A 15,771-nucleotide genomic window follows, 5' to 3' on the forward strand; every position below is an offset into this window, starting at 1 on the left:
CTGAAGACCCACGTCCAGTCGGATCGTGCAGACTGTTTAGGGCGTGAGAGTTGCCCAGGGCGCCAAAGGTGACAGGCGCAGGGGAAATGCTGGCGGATGCACAAAGATGCCCACACTCGGAGGAAAGTCTGACCAGGACGTGGAAAGGGGCCCCAGGGCCAGCAGCCTGCAGGGGAGCATGTGGGCCCAGGCGCGAGGGCCACCGCTGGCTCAGGGACAGGAGCCCTGACCTCGGCACGTGGATTCCTCTGTCTACAGGACTGAAATGAAACCTCTGGGTTTTGTCACGTGACCTTGGCCACGTCACCTGTTCTCTCCAGGGGACCTTGACTCCCCAGCTATCGAAGACTTTTATCAGACCAATCAATGGTCCTGAAACTTGAGTATGTGTAAGGGCCTTCTAGAAAGTTCCCCAGCTACACAGCAGCTGGGGACCTCCCCTGGAGACTGCAGGGGGCTGGAATCTGAATGTTGAACAGTGGTCCCGGGGGTCCAGGGCACGTGGCCCCAGTCACACTCTGAAACACAAAGCTCCTCTGCCCTCTGTTGTGGGCCAGGCTATTGGGCAATGACCAAACCATTTTACCCCGAGACTCTACGCTTCTCCCAGGGAAAGCTGCCTCCGTACCCATCAACAGGGACCTGGCAAAGATACTTGGCAGCACAAAATGGCAATTCTTCTGCAATGTAAAAGTGTTCTCTTTGGTTTCCATTTTTCTTGGGTGATGTACCTTGTCAGAGACTGACTGCCTAGACATTAGTAACCATTGTCTAGTGTGTACTCAACTAGGGTCATTTTGACCCCCTCCCTTCGGCTGGCTTGTTGCTATGCCAACCTGGAGAGACCCTGGGAAATACCAACGTCCCCATTGCACTGTCTTGCTAACTGCCCATCCAGCTTCTGCTCCTGCCTGCTTGCAGCTACATCAACCCAGATGTGGGTTTTGGCCTTTAAATATCCTAAAATGCGGACTGGGGCTGTGGTAGAGCACTTGCCTCGCATGCGTGAGGCACTGGGTTCGCTCCTTGGCACCACATAAAAAATAAACAAATAAAATAAAGGTATTGTGTCCATCTACAACTAAAAAATTTTTTAAAAAGTTCTAAAATGCTCAGGCTCAGGGCTGTTCCTTGCAGAGACAGTCATGGGTCCCGTGGGGAGCAGTGGCCGGCCAGCTAAATAAAGACTCTTCAATTTGGACAGAACTGGGAGGTGGTGTGTTTTGTGAGTGACCTGCCCCCCCCCCACATCACCAGTGCACAGAAGGGTCACCAGGACGTGTTCAAGACCCTCTAAGAGGGTCCCTCTCAATATGCGTGTTTGTCACCCTCATGCAAGGGCCAAGACGTCCCCGTGCCCTTCCTCCTTCCCATGCCCCGGCGCCACAGGGAAGGTCATCTGTCCATCAAGTCTGCCCCTCCCCAGCTCAGTGCTCACTCTGATGGAGCCGCAGGACTGTAGCACAGGAAGGCGAGGCAGAGCCCACCGAGACGGGCGGAGGAGCCACCTCTCCACAGCCATCCGCTCAGCCAGGCCTGACCTCACCATCTCCCAGCTGACGAAGCCACCCCGTCATGCAGCTTGAAAGACAGAAGCAGAATCGGAACATTCACCTCCTCTGAAGCTCTGCCTCAGCTGCCAAGTCTCCTAACCGGGTGGGTCCAGTGCTATTTTATGGAGGAGGAAACCAAACCAGCCCAGAGGAGAGAAAGGAGGGATGACAAGGGGCGGGAAGGGACTTAACCAGGTCCGCTGGCTCCCTGTCCAGTCCTCAGTGGACCTGCTGACCTTACTGTTGCCCCATCTCCTGCCTTGGTCTGTCTTCAGGACCCGGATGCCCACGAGCCCTGCTGGACCTGGGGTTTCCGATTCCCTCTGACCATGACATCCTAAGGAGTCCTCTAAGGACCGCTGAGACCTCGTTTGGCCATTTTTCCTAGCAGTGTGATCAAGTGCAGTTCATCTCACCACTTGGGGCTCAGTAAGATCTGTAAAATGGGCTAAGGATACGGTGCATTCGATAAGGATTAAGAGGTGTCTACTAAGCACAGGTTCCGATGCCAGGTGCCCAGAGGGCAGTCAGGACAGGTTCCCTCCTCTCCGCTATGTCCACCCGAGGCCCTGGCCCTTCCTTCCTTCCTCGTCTAAAGCTCTGCCCCTGTAGGACTGCGACACTGAACTTGGGAGGTGTTCAGGGCGCATACACAGAACAAGCACTTTCCATTAACTCCAAAATGACAGCAAGATCACCCGGGCGCTGTGCCAGCCGGTCTGGGACGAGCAGCCAGGGGACAAGAGAGCTTTTTTTTATTTTAATGCTACAAAACGTGTCATTTTGGTTTTATGACCCCCGAGTTCTAGGATGTCCATAAAAGCTGTTCCAGTCACATCATCGCCCAGACACTTAACAAAAGGCAAAGAGCCAAACTAAGAAGTCACCGCCTGTTAGCTTCTGCTCCACGTCCCCAGGAGGCCTCTGCTCTCCTCGGCTGGAGTCGCTCTGGCCCTGGGGACACAGCCCACCACTGCACTCTGGGAGATTGGCCCTTGCTCGCGGGGCTGGTGTGGCTTTGCTGTCCCACTGGGGAAGGATTCCCAGCCCTCCAATGCCCCCGCCCGTCCCCAGCCCGGGTGGCTCACCTCTTTGAGTGCTGAAGGACCTGGGGGGCGTCCAGGGCCGAGAGGTTGGGCTTGGCCTTGTGGAGCCAGCCTGTGAGGTCGTAGCGCACGGGGTCCTGCCCCAGCTGGTGGGCGATCTCGCACTGAAGGGGCTGCTCACAGGTCCTCAGGGCGGAGGTCCCTGCAGACAGACATGGTGGCCTGAATGTTGGGGTCCCATGGGGACACTTTGCAATCAGCTGGCGTCCCCAAGAACACCCTTTTTCCCTGTTAGCAGGCTTCCAGAGAGCTGAGGCTGAGGGTTCACGGCACCTCGCTTCTTCTGCATTGGGGAATTGATGCACCTTATTTGCGATGGGGATTTTTCTCCTCTGCTTTTTTATTTATTTTTTTTAATTTTATTTTATTTTTTGGTACTGAGGATTGAACTCAGGTGCACCTGACCACTGAGTCCCATCCCCAGCTGTATTCTGTATTTTATTTAGAGACAGGTCTCACTGAGCTGCTTAGCACGTCCCTTTTGCTGAGGCTGGCTTTGAACTCACTATCCTCCTGCCTCAGCCTCCCGAGCCGCTGGGATGACAGGCGTGGGCCACCGTGCCCGGCTCTCTCTGCCTTCTTAAACCCAGGATCCTATGTCCACTCAAACATCAATGACACACACGATCTTCAAAAGTTCTGCCACGTGTACGCCCTGTCACCTAGGCTGTGAGTGACTGAATGCTTTCTCTAAATCAACACCCATCTTTATAAGTTTCTACATTTTGTAAAGACACGTTCTGTGGCAGGTTTGATGTGCAGGTTAGATTGATTTTCTAATATCCATGGAAATAAAGAGTTATTGTGTATTTTTAAAATATTTATCTGCGTGTCACCTAAGATGGTCTTGAATGTCATCGATTGAGTAAACAGGCATCAGCCTCTTGGAAGACACAGGCACACAGCGGGTGGCCAGAGACAGGGTCGGGGCACCAATGGGCCTGGCCTTGGAGAAAAACTGAGGCCCTAGCGATTGTTACTGCATGAGAGGGGCCAAGCCACTGACGATTCTGAACCCGTCTCCCTGGGCACATCCAACGTGGAGACGGGACAACCCCACAGCTGCAGGGGGGTGGGGTGGTCTGCCTGGCCCTGGGGGAAGCCACCTACGGGAGCAGGGAACCACCCGCCGCTGGCTGGGCCTCGGACACAGGTGAGGCACAGCAAGGCCCGTGACCTTGGGCCCACACTAGGGCTCTACAGAGAGAAGCTGGCTCCACCCCTTTGCCCTCCTGCCCCGGCTGGCAGGGGACAGACGCTCCGCAGAGCCCAGACCCTGCCACAGCCACAGCAAGTGGCAGGACCGCTGCAGGGCAGGGACAGTTCAAAACCACGGTGTGACCTTCCTGGGTCCCCAGGCACTATGCCCCCGACCTGGCAGAAGCGACTGAGCCCGTCTTTGGCAGAGCTGGGCTCTCTGGGAGCAGTCTGGGTTTGGGCCCCCGAGCAAGTTCTGAGGTTGGAACTGTCAGCTGCTGCTGCTGCGGCTGCCTAGAAAATGTCCTCTTTAGACGGGCACAGGACTCTGCCATGAATGTCCCACACAGAGGCCTCAACCAGTCACCTCAGGCTGGTCATCTTAAGCCGGTCACCATGGGACAGTCACTGCAGGCTGGTCATTATAAGATGGTCACATGGGATGGGAACTTCTCCTGGCACCAGATCAGGGGCTCACAGGGATTTTCCCAGCTTCTCATGACCCCTCCTGTTGGACATTCGCTCAGCCTGCGCCTCACGTGACCTGACACCTGCATTCACCACAGCAAGTCCCTCCCTCCTGTGACATCCAGTTTGTCATATTCCCCTGGCTCCCCTCCTGCCTCCCTCAGTGCCACTGCCCCTGGGCTGGTGCTGGCCTGGACCTCTTGACGCTGGGATGTCCCGAGGCTCATCCTTGGGCATCTTCTCTGCTGACCTGTTCCTCCAGCCCCTCCCAACAGAGTCCGGGGGTCACACCCCATGCCTGCCACAGGACCAGCCCCGGGGAGGATGGGAATGCGCCCCGGGGAATGAGCCTTCCACGTCAGCAGCTCCACAAGCACCTGCTGAATGCACCAGCAAGCGGAGGAGCCCACGTCCCAGTGGCCACCGCCGGCTGGGACCAGGAAGGCCTCCGAATGCGTTTGCCCTGGTGTATCCGGGTCCCAAGAGCTTCCACCAGACACGCCTAGCTTCAAATGTGCCCCGACCTCCTCCTCTGGGTGACCGTGGACCAGTCTCTCCTCTCTAGAGACCTGCTCCCTCGTCTTGGAGACAAGACTATCTGTCCCCAAAGGCAGGCGGATGACACCAGATGGCACAACCGAGCCCTCAGTGCACCATCTCCAGGGAGGACCGCAGTACCCCTCGGACCCCTTGAGTGACAGAAGGGTCGTCGTCTTCACTGCCGACAACATTACTGTCCCCCATCCTGCCTGTGCTACCCCTGTGGTGTGGCTCCCTGGCACGTCACACACTCAATCACGATGGCGGAGATTCTGGGGAGAGAGGCGCTGGGGGCTCCCCCTGTTTTATCAGCATATCCACTAACCACGGGAGCTTGGCTCAGAATCACCCGGAGGAAGCAGGAACAGCTGAACTTGAACTTGGGACTGACAGCTGTCCAATCCCAGGGTCCCACCTGGTGCCTCCATCGCCCTCTCACTTCCCGCCAATCCAACCCACCACCAAACGCTGTGGGCTTTACCCCCAGGTTGGCGGCCTTCCCCTGCAGCCTGCCTGGACCTTCAGACATGACCCTTCCACACCTCCCCCAGCCCAGACACCCTGGGGCCTCTCATTGCTCTAGGGTCAAAACCAAGGCCTGTGCATGGTCCACAGGAGCCTCTGCCACCTGAGCCCAGGTGACCCAGGTGACATCTCCATCCTTCCCTGCATCATGTCTCAGGAGTTGAACCCAGGGTGCTTAACCCCTGAGCCACCTCCCTGGCTCTTTTTATATATTATTTAGAGACAGGGTCTCTCTGAGTTGCTTAGGGCCTCGCTTTTGCTGAGGCTGGCTTGGAACTCACCATCCTCCTGCCTCAGCCTCTGAGCCCATGGGATGACAGGCCACGTCAGTCTGGTTCACTGCCGTGTGCAACAGTGCCCAGCACAGGGCGGCTGCTGATGCGCTTGTCACATACACCAATGGATGAGCACCAGGGGCACAGCAGCTCATCCGGGCACGTGTGTCCGCACTTCCGCACGGCAGTGCCCCACCCTGCCGGGGCTTCTCCTGGCTGATGGATTCCACGCCCGAGCTGCACCCTGCCCCGCCAGCTCCTTACCCTCACCTCCAGCTCCCTTCTCAAAGGCCACCCGCAGACGCTCGAGCACCACGCTGTCACTGGAGCCCTCGACCCGGACCTCCTCATCCAGGACCCAGAGAAGGCCCCTGGCATCCTCGGCACCTCCTCCAGCTGGTAAGTGGACCTGATGGGAGACCCAGGGGACAGTGAGGGACAGCCTGTTTTGTCCTGTGCTCCCACGGGTCCCCAAACTTTCAGTGTTGGAGCCACAAAACGGTAACACCTCTCCACTTCAAGGAGTCAGAATCTGCCTTTCCCTCCTGGGCACCCTTGGGCAACTTTCTGTACCTCTCTGGGCCTCATTTTCTCCTGTGAAAAAAACGGAGACCAGAAATATCCTCCTCAGAGAGGTGCAGTGAGGCACTACCAGGGTGAGTGTTCTGTAAACGGCGTCTTTCTAGACGGAGGGAGGCAGCTAGACTATTTGTACACAGCCAAGCAGGAAAGGATTGATTCCACCCATGCCACTTCCTTTTTGTATTTTTCCAAACTAAAGTTTTGGGAATAAATGAAACACACACACACACACACGCCCTCAAAGAACATCTCCGAGGAGAAGGTGAACTTGATTCAAAAGCGCACACACAGAACTTGGCCCCAGCTTCAGCCACAGGCCACTCTGCCATTTTGCTGAGGGGGACACAGAGGTCCAGGGAGTTTCATAGGCTTAGCCGAGGCCCACAGGAGAGGCCATGACCAAAAACGGTGTGGGCTGTGGACACTGGCCAGCCACCCCGAGTGCCCAGGACCCAGGGGCTTCCCAGGATGCAAAGCTGTCAGGGCTAAGGCTGGGGAGTACGGTGCGCACAGGCCAAGCAGGACGGGGTGCCACCTGGCTGGGAAACCCTGGCCCACAGCCCTCAGAGCCACACCCCAGGACCACACGGGGAGTCCCAGGGACGGCTACAGCTGGACCCTGGGGATCCCGGGCCTTCACCTTGGCCCCTTCCTCTTCTTTTAGCGGGGAGGAGGGTACCTGGATTGAGCCCAGGGTACTTAACCACTGAGCCCCGTCCCAGGCCCTTTCTATATTTTATTTAGAGACAGGCCTTGCTGATTTGCTCAGGGCCTCGCTAGGTTGCCGAGGCTGGTTTTGAATTTGGGATCCTCCTGCCACGGCCTCCAGAGCTGCTGGGATGACAGGTGTGTGCTACCAGCCTTTGGCTACCTTCTTTGGGGTTGAAATGGACAGCTGGCCCATCCTCAGAAGGTAGCCACTCTATGTCACAGCCCAGTGGCCCCAGGGGACACACTGCCCTTCCCATCCAGCACTGTTGATTTGTCTCCTGGGCCCGGCCCCTCTAAGGAGAGGGCGAGGTGAGCCAGAGAGTGACCACCAAGCAGCACAGCATGGTGGCCATGGCCTGGGCATACGGGGGAGGGGCCTGGAGTGAGAGGCTCAGCCTGCTGTGGCCCACAGGACAGCATGGAAACCACCCTGGACCTGGGGGACAAGGCATGGGGAAAAGGGCAGCCTGCAGTGTCCCTGGCAGGAGAGGGGCCACGGGCAGGATGTCCCCAACACGTCCCCTGTGCCTGGTGCTTCCAGTGCCATATCTCAGTGACACGCAGAGGAACCATTCCCATTCTGGAGATGAGAAAACCGAGGCTCAGAGAGGTGCATGGTGTGCCCAAGGTCACCAAGGTCAGGACCAAGGCAGGAGGGTTCCTGAGCCTGAGCTGGTCCCATCCAAAGGTAAAGAAAGGGGAAAGACGTCAATCAAAGGGTCCTGAGCCCAGGATGGGGCGGGCCAACACAGATCACGGAGCACTGCGGGTTTGGATGGGAGGAGGCAGGTGGAGCACCCCCGTGTGTCCTAAGGGTGCTCCTCTCACTCTTCATTCCCCAGGACCCAGTCTCTGCTGGGCCAGAACCTCTGTCTGAACAGAGAGCTAAAGGACTCCAAGCTCCCTCTCTGAGCCCCTCCAGGCCATGGTCAGACACACAGCTGAGCAGGGTCCCCGGCCCCAGCACCTTTCCATCTCCGTCACCTGGACCACACCCAGGCCATCAGCACAGATGCTGGGGTGGCTCCCGGGCCTCAGTGTCCCAGCACCTGGGGGGGTGCCAGGTGCAGGCCGTGTGGAGAACCAGCAGCCTGAAGGCTCCAACCTGCTGGTCACCTCTGACCACCTTGGTGGCGGGGTCCCTTGTTACCTGGGAGGGCTTCTGATCCACAACGGCCACCGTTGTCGCTGGGGAAGACTCCGGGAGGTCGAACTTCACAGGAACATCTTCCTACAGGCCACAGGGTGCAGAAGTTAGGGGCAGAAAGCTCTCAGAAAAAGAAGTGAGGACGTCGCTTCAGCTTCTTATATAAAAAATTATTTTAAAAAATTGTATTGTTGGGTGCAGTGGTGCATGATCCAGTGGCTCGTGAGGCTGAGGCAGGAGGATCACAAGTTCAAAGCCAGCCTCAGCCACAGCAAGGCCCTAAGCAGCTCAGTGAGACCCTGTCTCTAAATAAAATGCAAAATAGGGCTGGGGACGGGGCTCAGTGGTCGAGGGCCCCCGAGTTCAATCCCTGGTACCAAAAAAAAAAAACAAAAACAAAACAAACAAACAAACAAAAAAACCAAAAGCAGTAACCAGACACTCAGACAGGGCTGGGCACAAATGTCCAACACAGTGTTGTTTGTATCCTCACCTCGAAATCACCCAGGTGTCAAAAGGAAAGTTAATAAAGAGTCAGACATAACCACTGAAATGCACATTTACTAAAAATCTGTAAATGAGGTGAGGAAATAGAATGTAATGCCGTGGGAAAGACAGTGGACAGCAAGATCACACGCACAGGAGGATCAGAAATTTGCAGAGAAAACTGTATAAAAAATTTAGACTCTGATGAGTTCAACGACAGCCCACGATAAAGGGTCACCTCTGGGTGGAGGAGCTAAAGGAAACTGCATTTCTTGTTTCTTTATGGATCTATGCATTTCCTAGGGTTCTTTAAAATAAGGCACATGCACGATTTTGATAATGAGAAATAAGTGAAGCTCATTGTCACCACATATGAGATTACGGACCGGCACTCTCCACGTTGCTTCAATAGATATTCCAAACAGCCACCTGAAGGGGTGCGGCAACAGTGGCTTGCTTTTTGTGTTTTGATTCCTGTGTCCCTGCCTGGTTCAAGCTCTCTGCAGACTGATTTGCAGCTTCCTCCTGAAGAGGAGCCCATGTTCCTCCTCCTGGAATCAGGGCTCCTCCTTAGACTCCGTCTGACCCGCCAAGTACAGCAGTCGTGACCCTGAGTCAGCTCCAAGCTGGCCTCAGGGGGCCCCATGCCCATGGGCTCACAGGCGGGGACCTCTCTCCAACACCATGACCTTGCTGGGCGGGCCTGCTGGAGGTGAGGCTCTCAGGGAGCAGGGACAGGTCTCAGTTCAAGGTCAACAGTCCCCCAGACGTACAAAAGGGCTCAGTGAAGACCGTCCGGGGGGCACCCACCAACTACATCTGATCACAGCTCCACTGCCAACCCAAGCTGGGAGCAATGGCACCCGCCCGTCATCCCAGCGGCTTAGGAGGCTGAGGCAGGAGGATCGTGAGTTCAGAGTCAGCCTCAGCACTCAGCAAAACCCTAAGCCACTCAAGGAGACCCTGTCTCTAAATATAAATATTAAAAAGGGCTGAGGATGGGGGTCAGGGGTTAAGCACCCCTAGATTCTTAACTATATGTTCCTGGCACCAAAACAAAGAATAATAATAACCCAGTCAAGAGCAGAAGAGCCACCCAACTCAGAGACCTGTGGGTCTCAAAAGGCTGCTGTCATCAGAGGCAGTTCTTATGCCTCTTATTGTGGCAAAGGGTCACGGCAGAGGAGTGTTATCATCTCACTTTTCCATGTGAAGGAATTAAGGGCCAGAAAGGGTGAGCGACTTTTCTAAGGCCACACAGCCAATAAGTGACAGAATTACCATCAGACCCTGTTAATACCCTTTATGGAGACTTCTCCAAACTCCTGCTTGCATTCCTGTGGCCCCGCGGGCTCCAGCCTCAGACAGGGCCATCCTTCCCATGGCTACTATCCCGTGAGGGCATTGGATGGGTGTTTCTAATATCCTGCTGTGAGCCACATAGCGGAGACAAACTGGTCACTCTCAGAGAAGGAAGGAGTAGAGACGGGGTGGCCATCGGGGGTCCTGCAATGTTCCCATTGTCCCCTGGGGGAGGGGCCCAGGAATATGTGCATCTGGAAGAATTCACGGCTGGACACTGTGTCCTTCTGTGCTTTTCTGTGTTGAAGGCACCCCCTCCAAAATACGGGTGTTGAAAAGCAGTGGCCAATGTGACACGGTGACAGTACCACAGGTGGGCCTCTATGAGGGGATGAGGCCAGGAGGGCTCCTTTGGGGCCTAAACCCTGATAAAAGGGGTGTCCCCTGCATCTGGCTCTCTGCCCTCTACCTCCCGCCGTGTGGGGACAGGGTCCCTCCTTACAGACTTCACGGCCACCGGGAGGCCGAGGGCAGCCCTAGCCAGAGAGTCAGACTCGCCTGCCCTAGACCTTGGACTTGCAGGCCCCGGGAAGGCGAGGAGATGACCGCAGGCCCCTTGTTCAGAGCCAGTCTCAGGGACGCGGGTAAATGTTTCACTCCTTTTTCTTCACGGTGGAAGGACTTGAGGGACCCAGCAACTGCCTGTGCCACGGGTGACCTGGGTCCTCCCCTGCCGTTCAGCCAAGTCCCCCAGGAGGGGAGCTGCTGGCCCACGGGCACGGGCACCGCCCACTGGGCTGGGAATCGTCACCTAGTGGCCCAGAGTGGCGCATAGGGCGCGTGGGGGGTGCGCCAGGGCCCATGAGGACTGGGGGGAGCAGCTCAGCTTGGTGAGGCGGGGGGAGAGGCAGGTTCCCCCCAGGGGGAGAACTATGGGAATGAGGCCCGGGAAGCCCACATTCCTGGTGTGTCGGGGCTGGAGGGTGGAGGCTCCGGGTGGAGACCGGGCTGTAGGACAGGGAGCAGCGGAGGCCCCGAGGCTGGGCCGAGAGGAAGGGCTGCAGCACTGGCCGGCCCCACAGACAGACAGGGCTGCAGGCGCTGCAGGGGCCGCCCTCCCTCCCCGGCCAAGTCCCACCTCTCGGAGTCGCTCCAGCGTGGACACGAAGGTGCGCTGGTGGAAGAGCAGCTGCAGACGCTCCTGGGCGTAATTATGACACAGCTCCTCAAAGGTGGCCGCCCGGTCCTTGCCCTGATGCCGGGGGTTCTGAAAGCCCGGGGAGTCCACCACCATGATGGACGCCATGGAGAGGTGGTGGGAGGAGAAGGATCTAGAGAGAGGAGAGGGAGGCCCTGAGACAACACAGATTCTGAGAACCTGCTGGTCCAAGCTTCCTGCTGCCCCATCACAGAGACGGAGAAACTGAGGCTGCAGCAGCAGGCTCGGCAGGTTTGGAGATCCAGCAGACCCGTTTCAAAACCAAGCTCACCACTTCTAGGCTGTGTGACCTTGGGGAGTGGCTTAACCTCTCTGAGCATGGGTTTCTTCAACCATTAAAGAGTGGTGGGAGGAGGGAGGTTGATCACAAGGATGAAAGGAGAGGGTAGAAAGCATATCCCATATCGCAAGTTCAAGGCCAGCCTCAGCAACTCCGCGAGACCTTAAGCAACTTAGCAAGACCTGTTTCTAAATAAAAAATAAAACGGGCTGGGAGGTGGCTCAGTGGTCAGGCTCCTGTGGGTTCAGTCCCTGGTGCCAAAAAAAAAACAAAAAAAAAACCTGGTGATGCACAGGGACAGTGAGTTTCCAGGACAGTGACTTACTTCTCCACCAGCCCAGGGTGCAGAACCGACGGGCTGGAGGCCACCCAGAAAGCGGGCGACAACATCAAGACCAGAGCGTCCCTCTCTTTCCCCAGGGGCACACCGAAACAGAAGAACTCACCCCGTGAGGGCATTAGTAGGGTTCTTTCAAGCTGTCCCCTTGGACCTCCTGGTGTGTCTGCCAGGGCGGGCAGAGCGGGGTTTGCTCACATCAAAATGCAGGAGGAAGACACGGGAGCCATCACGCGGGTGTCCACCCTCGCTCTGCAAGGATGGGCTGTGTGTCCTGGGACAGGTGCCCAACCTCTCTGAGCCTCGGCCACTCCTCTGTGACGGGGTTCATGAGGAGAGGGCTGCAGGGAGGACTGTGATCACCCGTCCACGGTTGGGAGCCGGCCTTTGCCAGGGTGCCGAGCTCGGCGGGGACCATTTGCTATTATCACCATTAGCAGGATGGGCTTGGGGGACCCTGAGCCTCAGCTCTCCCTTCTCCCTGCTGAGGTTTTCCACCTGCAAGGCGGGGCCAGCCAGCGAGAGCAGCCACCATGGACGTGGGTGGAGACGAGGACGGTCCTCCCAGGTGCGGGCAGGCTCAGTACACCCACCTCACAGATGTGAGCTCCAGAACCAGGCCAAGCCGCGCCCTGGCTGGCTGAGGCCTTTCCCTGCCCCCGGTCTCCTCCCCTCCCATCCTCCCTCTAAGCACCTCGAGCCACTTGAGCCTGGGGTCCAGATGGCAGTGACTGCCGCAGCGGCTGGGGAAGTTGGTACCGTGGCTATGACAACCCGGAGGTCCCCGTAACTCTGTTGCCACACGCAGCCTCGTCCCTGCACCAGGATTCCCGGGGCTCTCTGGGCTTCCTCCCCTCGCCTGCTGTCCCTCAGCCCTGCTGGACAGGCCCAGGGTTCCCAGGACAGGCTGGGGGCACTGTCCACGTCCACTGCTGCCAACATGCTTTTTTTTTTCTTTTGTGGTGGGGGGGATTCCAGGGATTGAACTTGAGGCCCTCGACCACTGAGCCCCGTCCCCAGCCCTATTCTGTATTTTATTTAGAGACAGGGTCTCACTGAGATGCTTAGGGCCTCGCTGTGGCTGAGGCTGGCCTTGAACTCATGATCCTCCTGCCTCAGCCTCCCGAACTGCTGGGATGACAGGCGTGGGCCATCGCCCCCAGCCAATGTGCTTTTCTTATTGGATTTTTTACAGCCAACAACTAAAATTCCTTGTTGGTTTCCCTTAATCCTCTGATGCCCTTGGGGTATAGACCTATTTTACAGATGTGAAAAGGGAAGTCAGAGAGGCCTGCAGGGGGCCACGGTGGAATCGGAACCCAGCACTGCCGACCCCAGCAACCCTCTGGCCAGCTCAGAAATGCCCCTCGTCGAACCTGCCTCGTGCAGGAGCTCCCAGTGCCCCAGCAAAGGCCACAGTACCTGTTGATGAGCGAGATGACAGCAGCAAAGAGCTCCTGGTACAGGCCGCCGGCCATGCCCTCCACGCACTCCACGCCCGTCATCTTGAGCCCTGGAGTCAGAAAGAGGACCGGGTGGCAGGCCACTGTCACCACCTTTCAGGGCCGAGGACATTGCCACAGGACAGCAGGGGTCGCTTGACTTGGAAAATACCCCTCCCCAGCGCCACTGTTGAAATAGCACCAGCTCCTGGGACAAGGTCCAGGTGATTTATGAGCACTCCAGGGTCTCGCACCGCCTGGCCCTCCTGGTCTCCAAGCTGCTCCCCAGGTGACCCCCAGTGCTCCACGTGGACGGCACTGCTGGGGATGGGACCCAGAACCACCCCAGGGCCACCTGATACAGGTGGGTTCCCAGCCACGGTGGCTGTGGGAGGGGGCGGGGCCTTCCGGGGGGCGGGGCCTTCTGGGGCGGAGCCTTTGGGAGGGGCCTTTGGGGGCGGGGACTTCGGGGGCAGGGACTTCAGGGCTGGGACTTTGGGGACCGGGCCCTCAGGGCGCCGCCTACTGGGAGGCTCCAGGTCACTAGGCCATGCGCTTGGGGGCCTCATTTTTATTTCATTTTGTTGTGTTTACTGCTGCACTTTGGTTACTCTACCACTGAGCCATATCCCCAGTCCTTCCTGATTTTTATCTTCAGACAGGACCTCCCTAAGTTGCCCAGACTGGCCTCAAATTTATGATCCTTCTGTCTCAACCTCCCAAGTTGCTGAGATGGAGGCATGGGCTGCCACACCCTACTAGGGGACATACCCTTGAAAGGGAGAGTGGACGTGCTGCCCCATCACAGGCCCAAAAGCAATGAGACTAAAGGACCACAAATCAAGCCCTTCAGAACTGTAAGCCAAAATAAACCCTTCCTCTTTTTAATTCCATTAGCTCAGGTATTTTGCTATAGTAACAGAAAACTGACTAACCCAGTCACCTCCTCAAGGAAGCCTTCGTTGACTGCCACCAGCTCTGTCCTGCTTTTACTACACAAACTATGGCATAGTCTTTACTCGTGTGGTTATTTTAAACCTGTATCTCTCCCATGAGAGGACCCCCTCGTGCCCCAGGAAAGGTAGTGCCCTGAAGTCAGGAACTGTCTCTTGAGTTTTTTTGGCCTTTAAATCCTCTGTACCTTGCATGTAGTAGAAACGTGATGAATGTCTGCTATTTTCTGGAGGGAAATTGGGCAATTTTTATTTCAGTAACTGTCACCTGTTATATACTGGGGGACTTAGTAATTTCACTCCTGGGCTTTTTTCTCCTAATGATACATTCTGAGAAACAAAGATATCTTGGTGCACGGGTCCTTCCCCCTGCTGCTGAGAATCACTTTCTGGAGACACCTTGAGCGCCCGCAGAGAGCCACCGTCTGTGAGGCCCGCAGTGGGCTCAGGCACAGCCCGGCTTGGGGCTAGGTGGAGAGGAGGAAGACTCCACCTGCGACCCTCAGGAGGAAGGGAGGGCTTGAGGCCGTGATCACAGCCACGGCTTGATGGCCCTTCAACCCACTCACCTGGGCGCGTGAAGTTAAAATGGCCGCCTGGGTCAGAGTGGGGAAGGGGGCAGAGCGGGGCCTGGGGACGACATGCCCTGACCCGGGAGTGCGCGCACCTGCCGCAGAATTCAAGCCACGGCTTCCACATCTGCATGAGTGGGTGCCGGGGGCCACTCTGCTCGTCCAGCAGCCCCAGCGCTGCCTGCCCTCCTCCCCTCCACCTCTCCCTGGGCGGTTGCTAGGCAACCCACAGCCTCCCAGCATCTCTCCAAAGCCGCAGCCGCCCCTCCCCCCCACCTGCTCCGCGTTCACCCTGAGAGGTCAGCTCAGGCTGGCCAAGCAGCGTGTGTGTGTGTGTGTGTGTGTGTGTGTGTGTGTGTGTGTTGTGCACATCCAGGTGCCTTTATGGGCTGTGCATCTGTGCAAGGACCCAGGGGACTTCTGAGGAAGCCACAGCTCAGACACTGCCACTGTCCCGAGGAGAGCTGCTCCTAGAGGGTCCTCAGGGGCCCCTGGACTGAGAGCCCCGAGGCCGCCTTCGCTCCCTGTCTGCAGGAGGGCGTCTGGTGGGCAGAGCTGCAGACCCCGGGCTCCGCGGCCCCAGGAGCTGCAGAGCGCTGGCCTCCCGGGCTTCTCCCGGTGCCACCAGGCAAAAGCATGGGCCCGCCTGGCCATCGCAGAAGGCGTCCTCGGTCCCTCCCTTTCCCTAGGGTTCCTGCTGTCACCTCAGCTAGTAAACTGGCCTCAGCCTCTGCGCTGTGTCCCCTCTCCACCACCTGTCCCCTCTTGCCCCGTGACTGTCACCAGCTCCCTTGTCCCACACACCCCCAACCTTCCCGGGCTGAGCTTTATACAGAAGGAGTTGGCACACCAGCCCTGCCCGCGGCTCGGAGCTGCTGGTGGCTGAGAGTAAAACCCCAGTTCCCAGGCCGCAGGGAGCAGGTCCCCTGAGCGCCACCTCTACCCCAGGCTCAGCAGTGCCAGCCTGGCCTCTGTTCCACAGAGAAAGGCCACCTCCCCCTTCACAGTGAGGGCTCAACTCCTGTGACATCCAGAGGAATGCATGGCCCCTTGGCGCTGCCCCCAGAGTCCCCACC

The 15,771-nt window shown here is 57.5% G+C and overlaps 1 protein-coding gene across 1 annotated transcript in view; it reads right to left on the minus strand.

Annotated features, from left to right (window-relative positions):
• Positions 1–15,771, minus strand: part of Myo18b (myosin XVIIIB) — a 320,748-nt gene that overhangs the window by 144,418 nt on the left and 160,559 nt on the right. Inside the window, exons 31-35 of the mRNA XM_048784886.1 lie at positions 13,151–13,241; positions 11,031–11,223; positions 8,108–8,188; positions 5,929–6,073; positions 2,642–2,801 (exon numbers count right to left, since the gene is read on the minus strand). Of these exons, the coding sequence (XP_048640843.1) occupies positions 2,642–2,801; positions 5,929–6,073; positions 8,108–8,188; positions 11,031–11,223; positions 13,151–13,241 (670 nt within the window). The remainder of the gene's footprint in view (positions 1–2,641; positions 2,802–5,928; positions 6,074–8,107; positions 8,189–11,030; positions 11,224–13,150; positions 13,242–15,771) is intronic.

The sequence above is a fragment of the Marmota marmota genome, unplaced genomic scaffold (assembly GCF_001458135.2).
Source record: "Marmota marmota marmota unplaced genomic scaffold, marMar, whole genome shotgun sequence".
Taxonomy (NCBI): domain Eukaryota; kingdom Metazoa; phylum Chordata; class Mammalia; order Rodentia; family Sciuridae; genus Marmota; species Marmota marmota.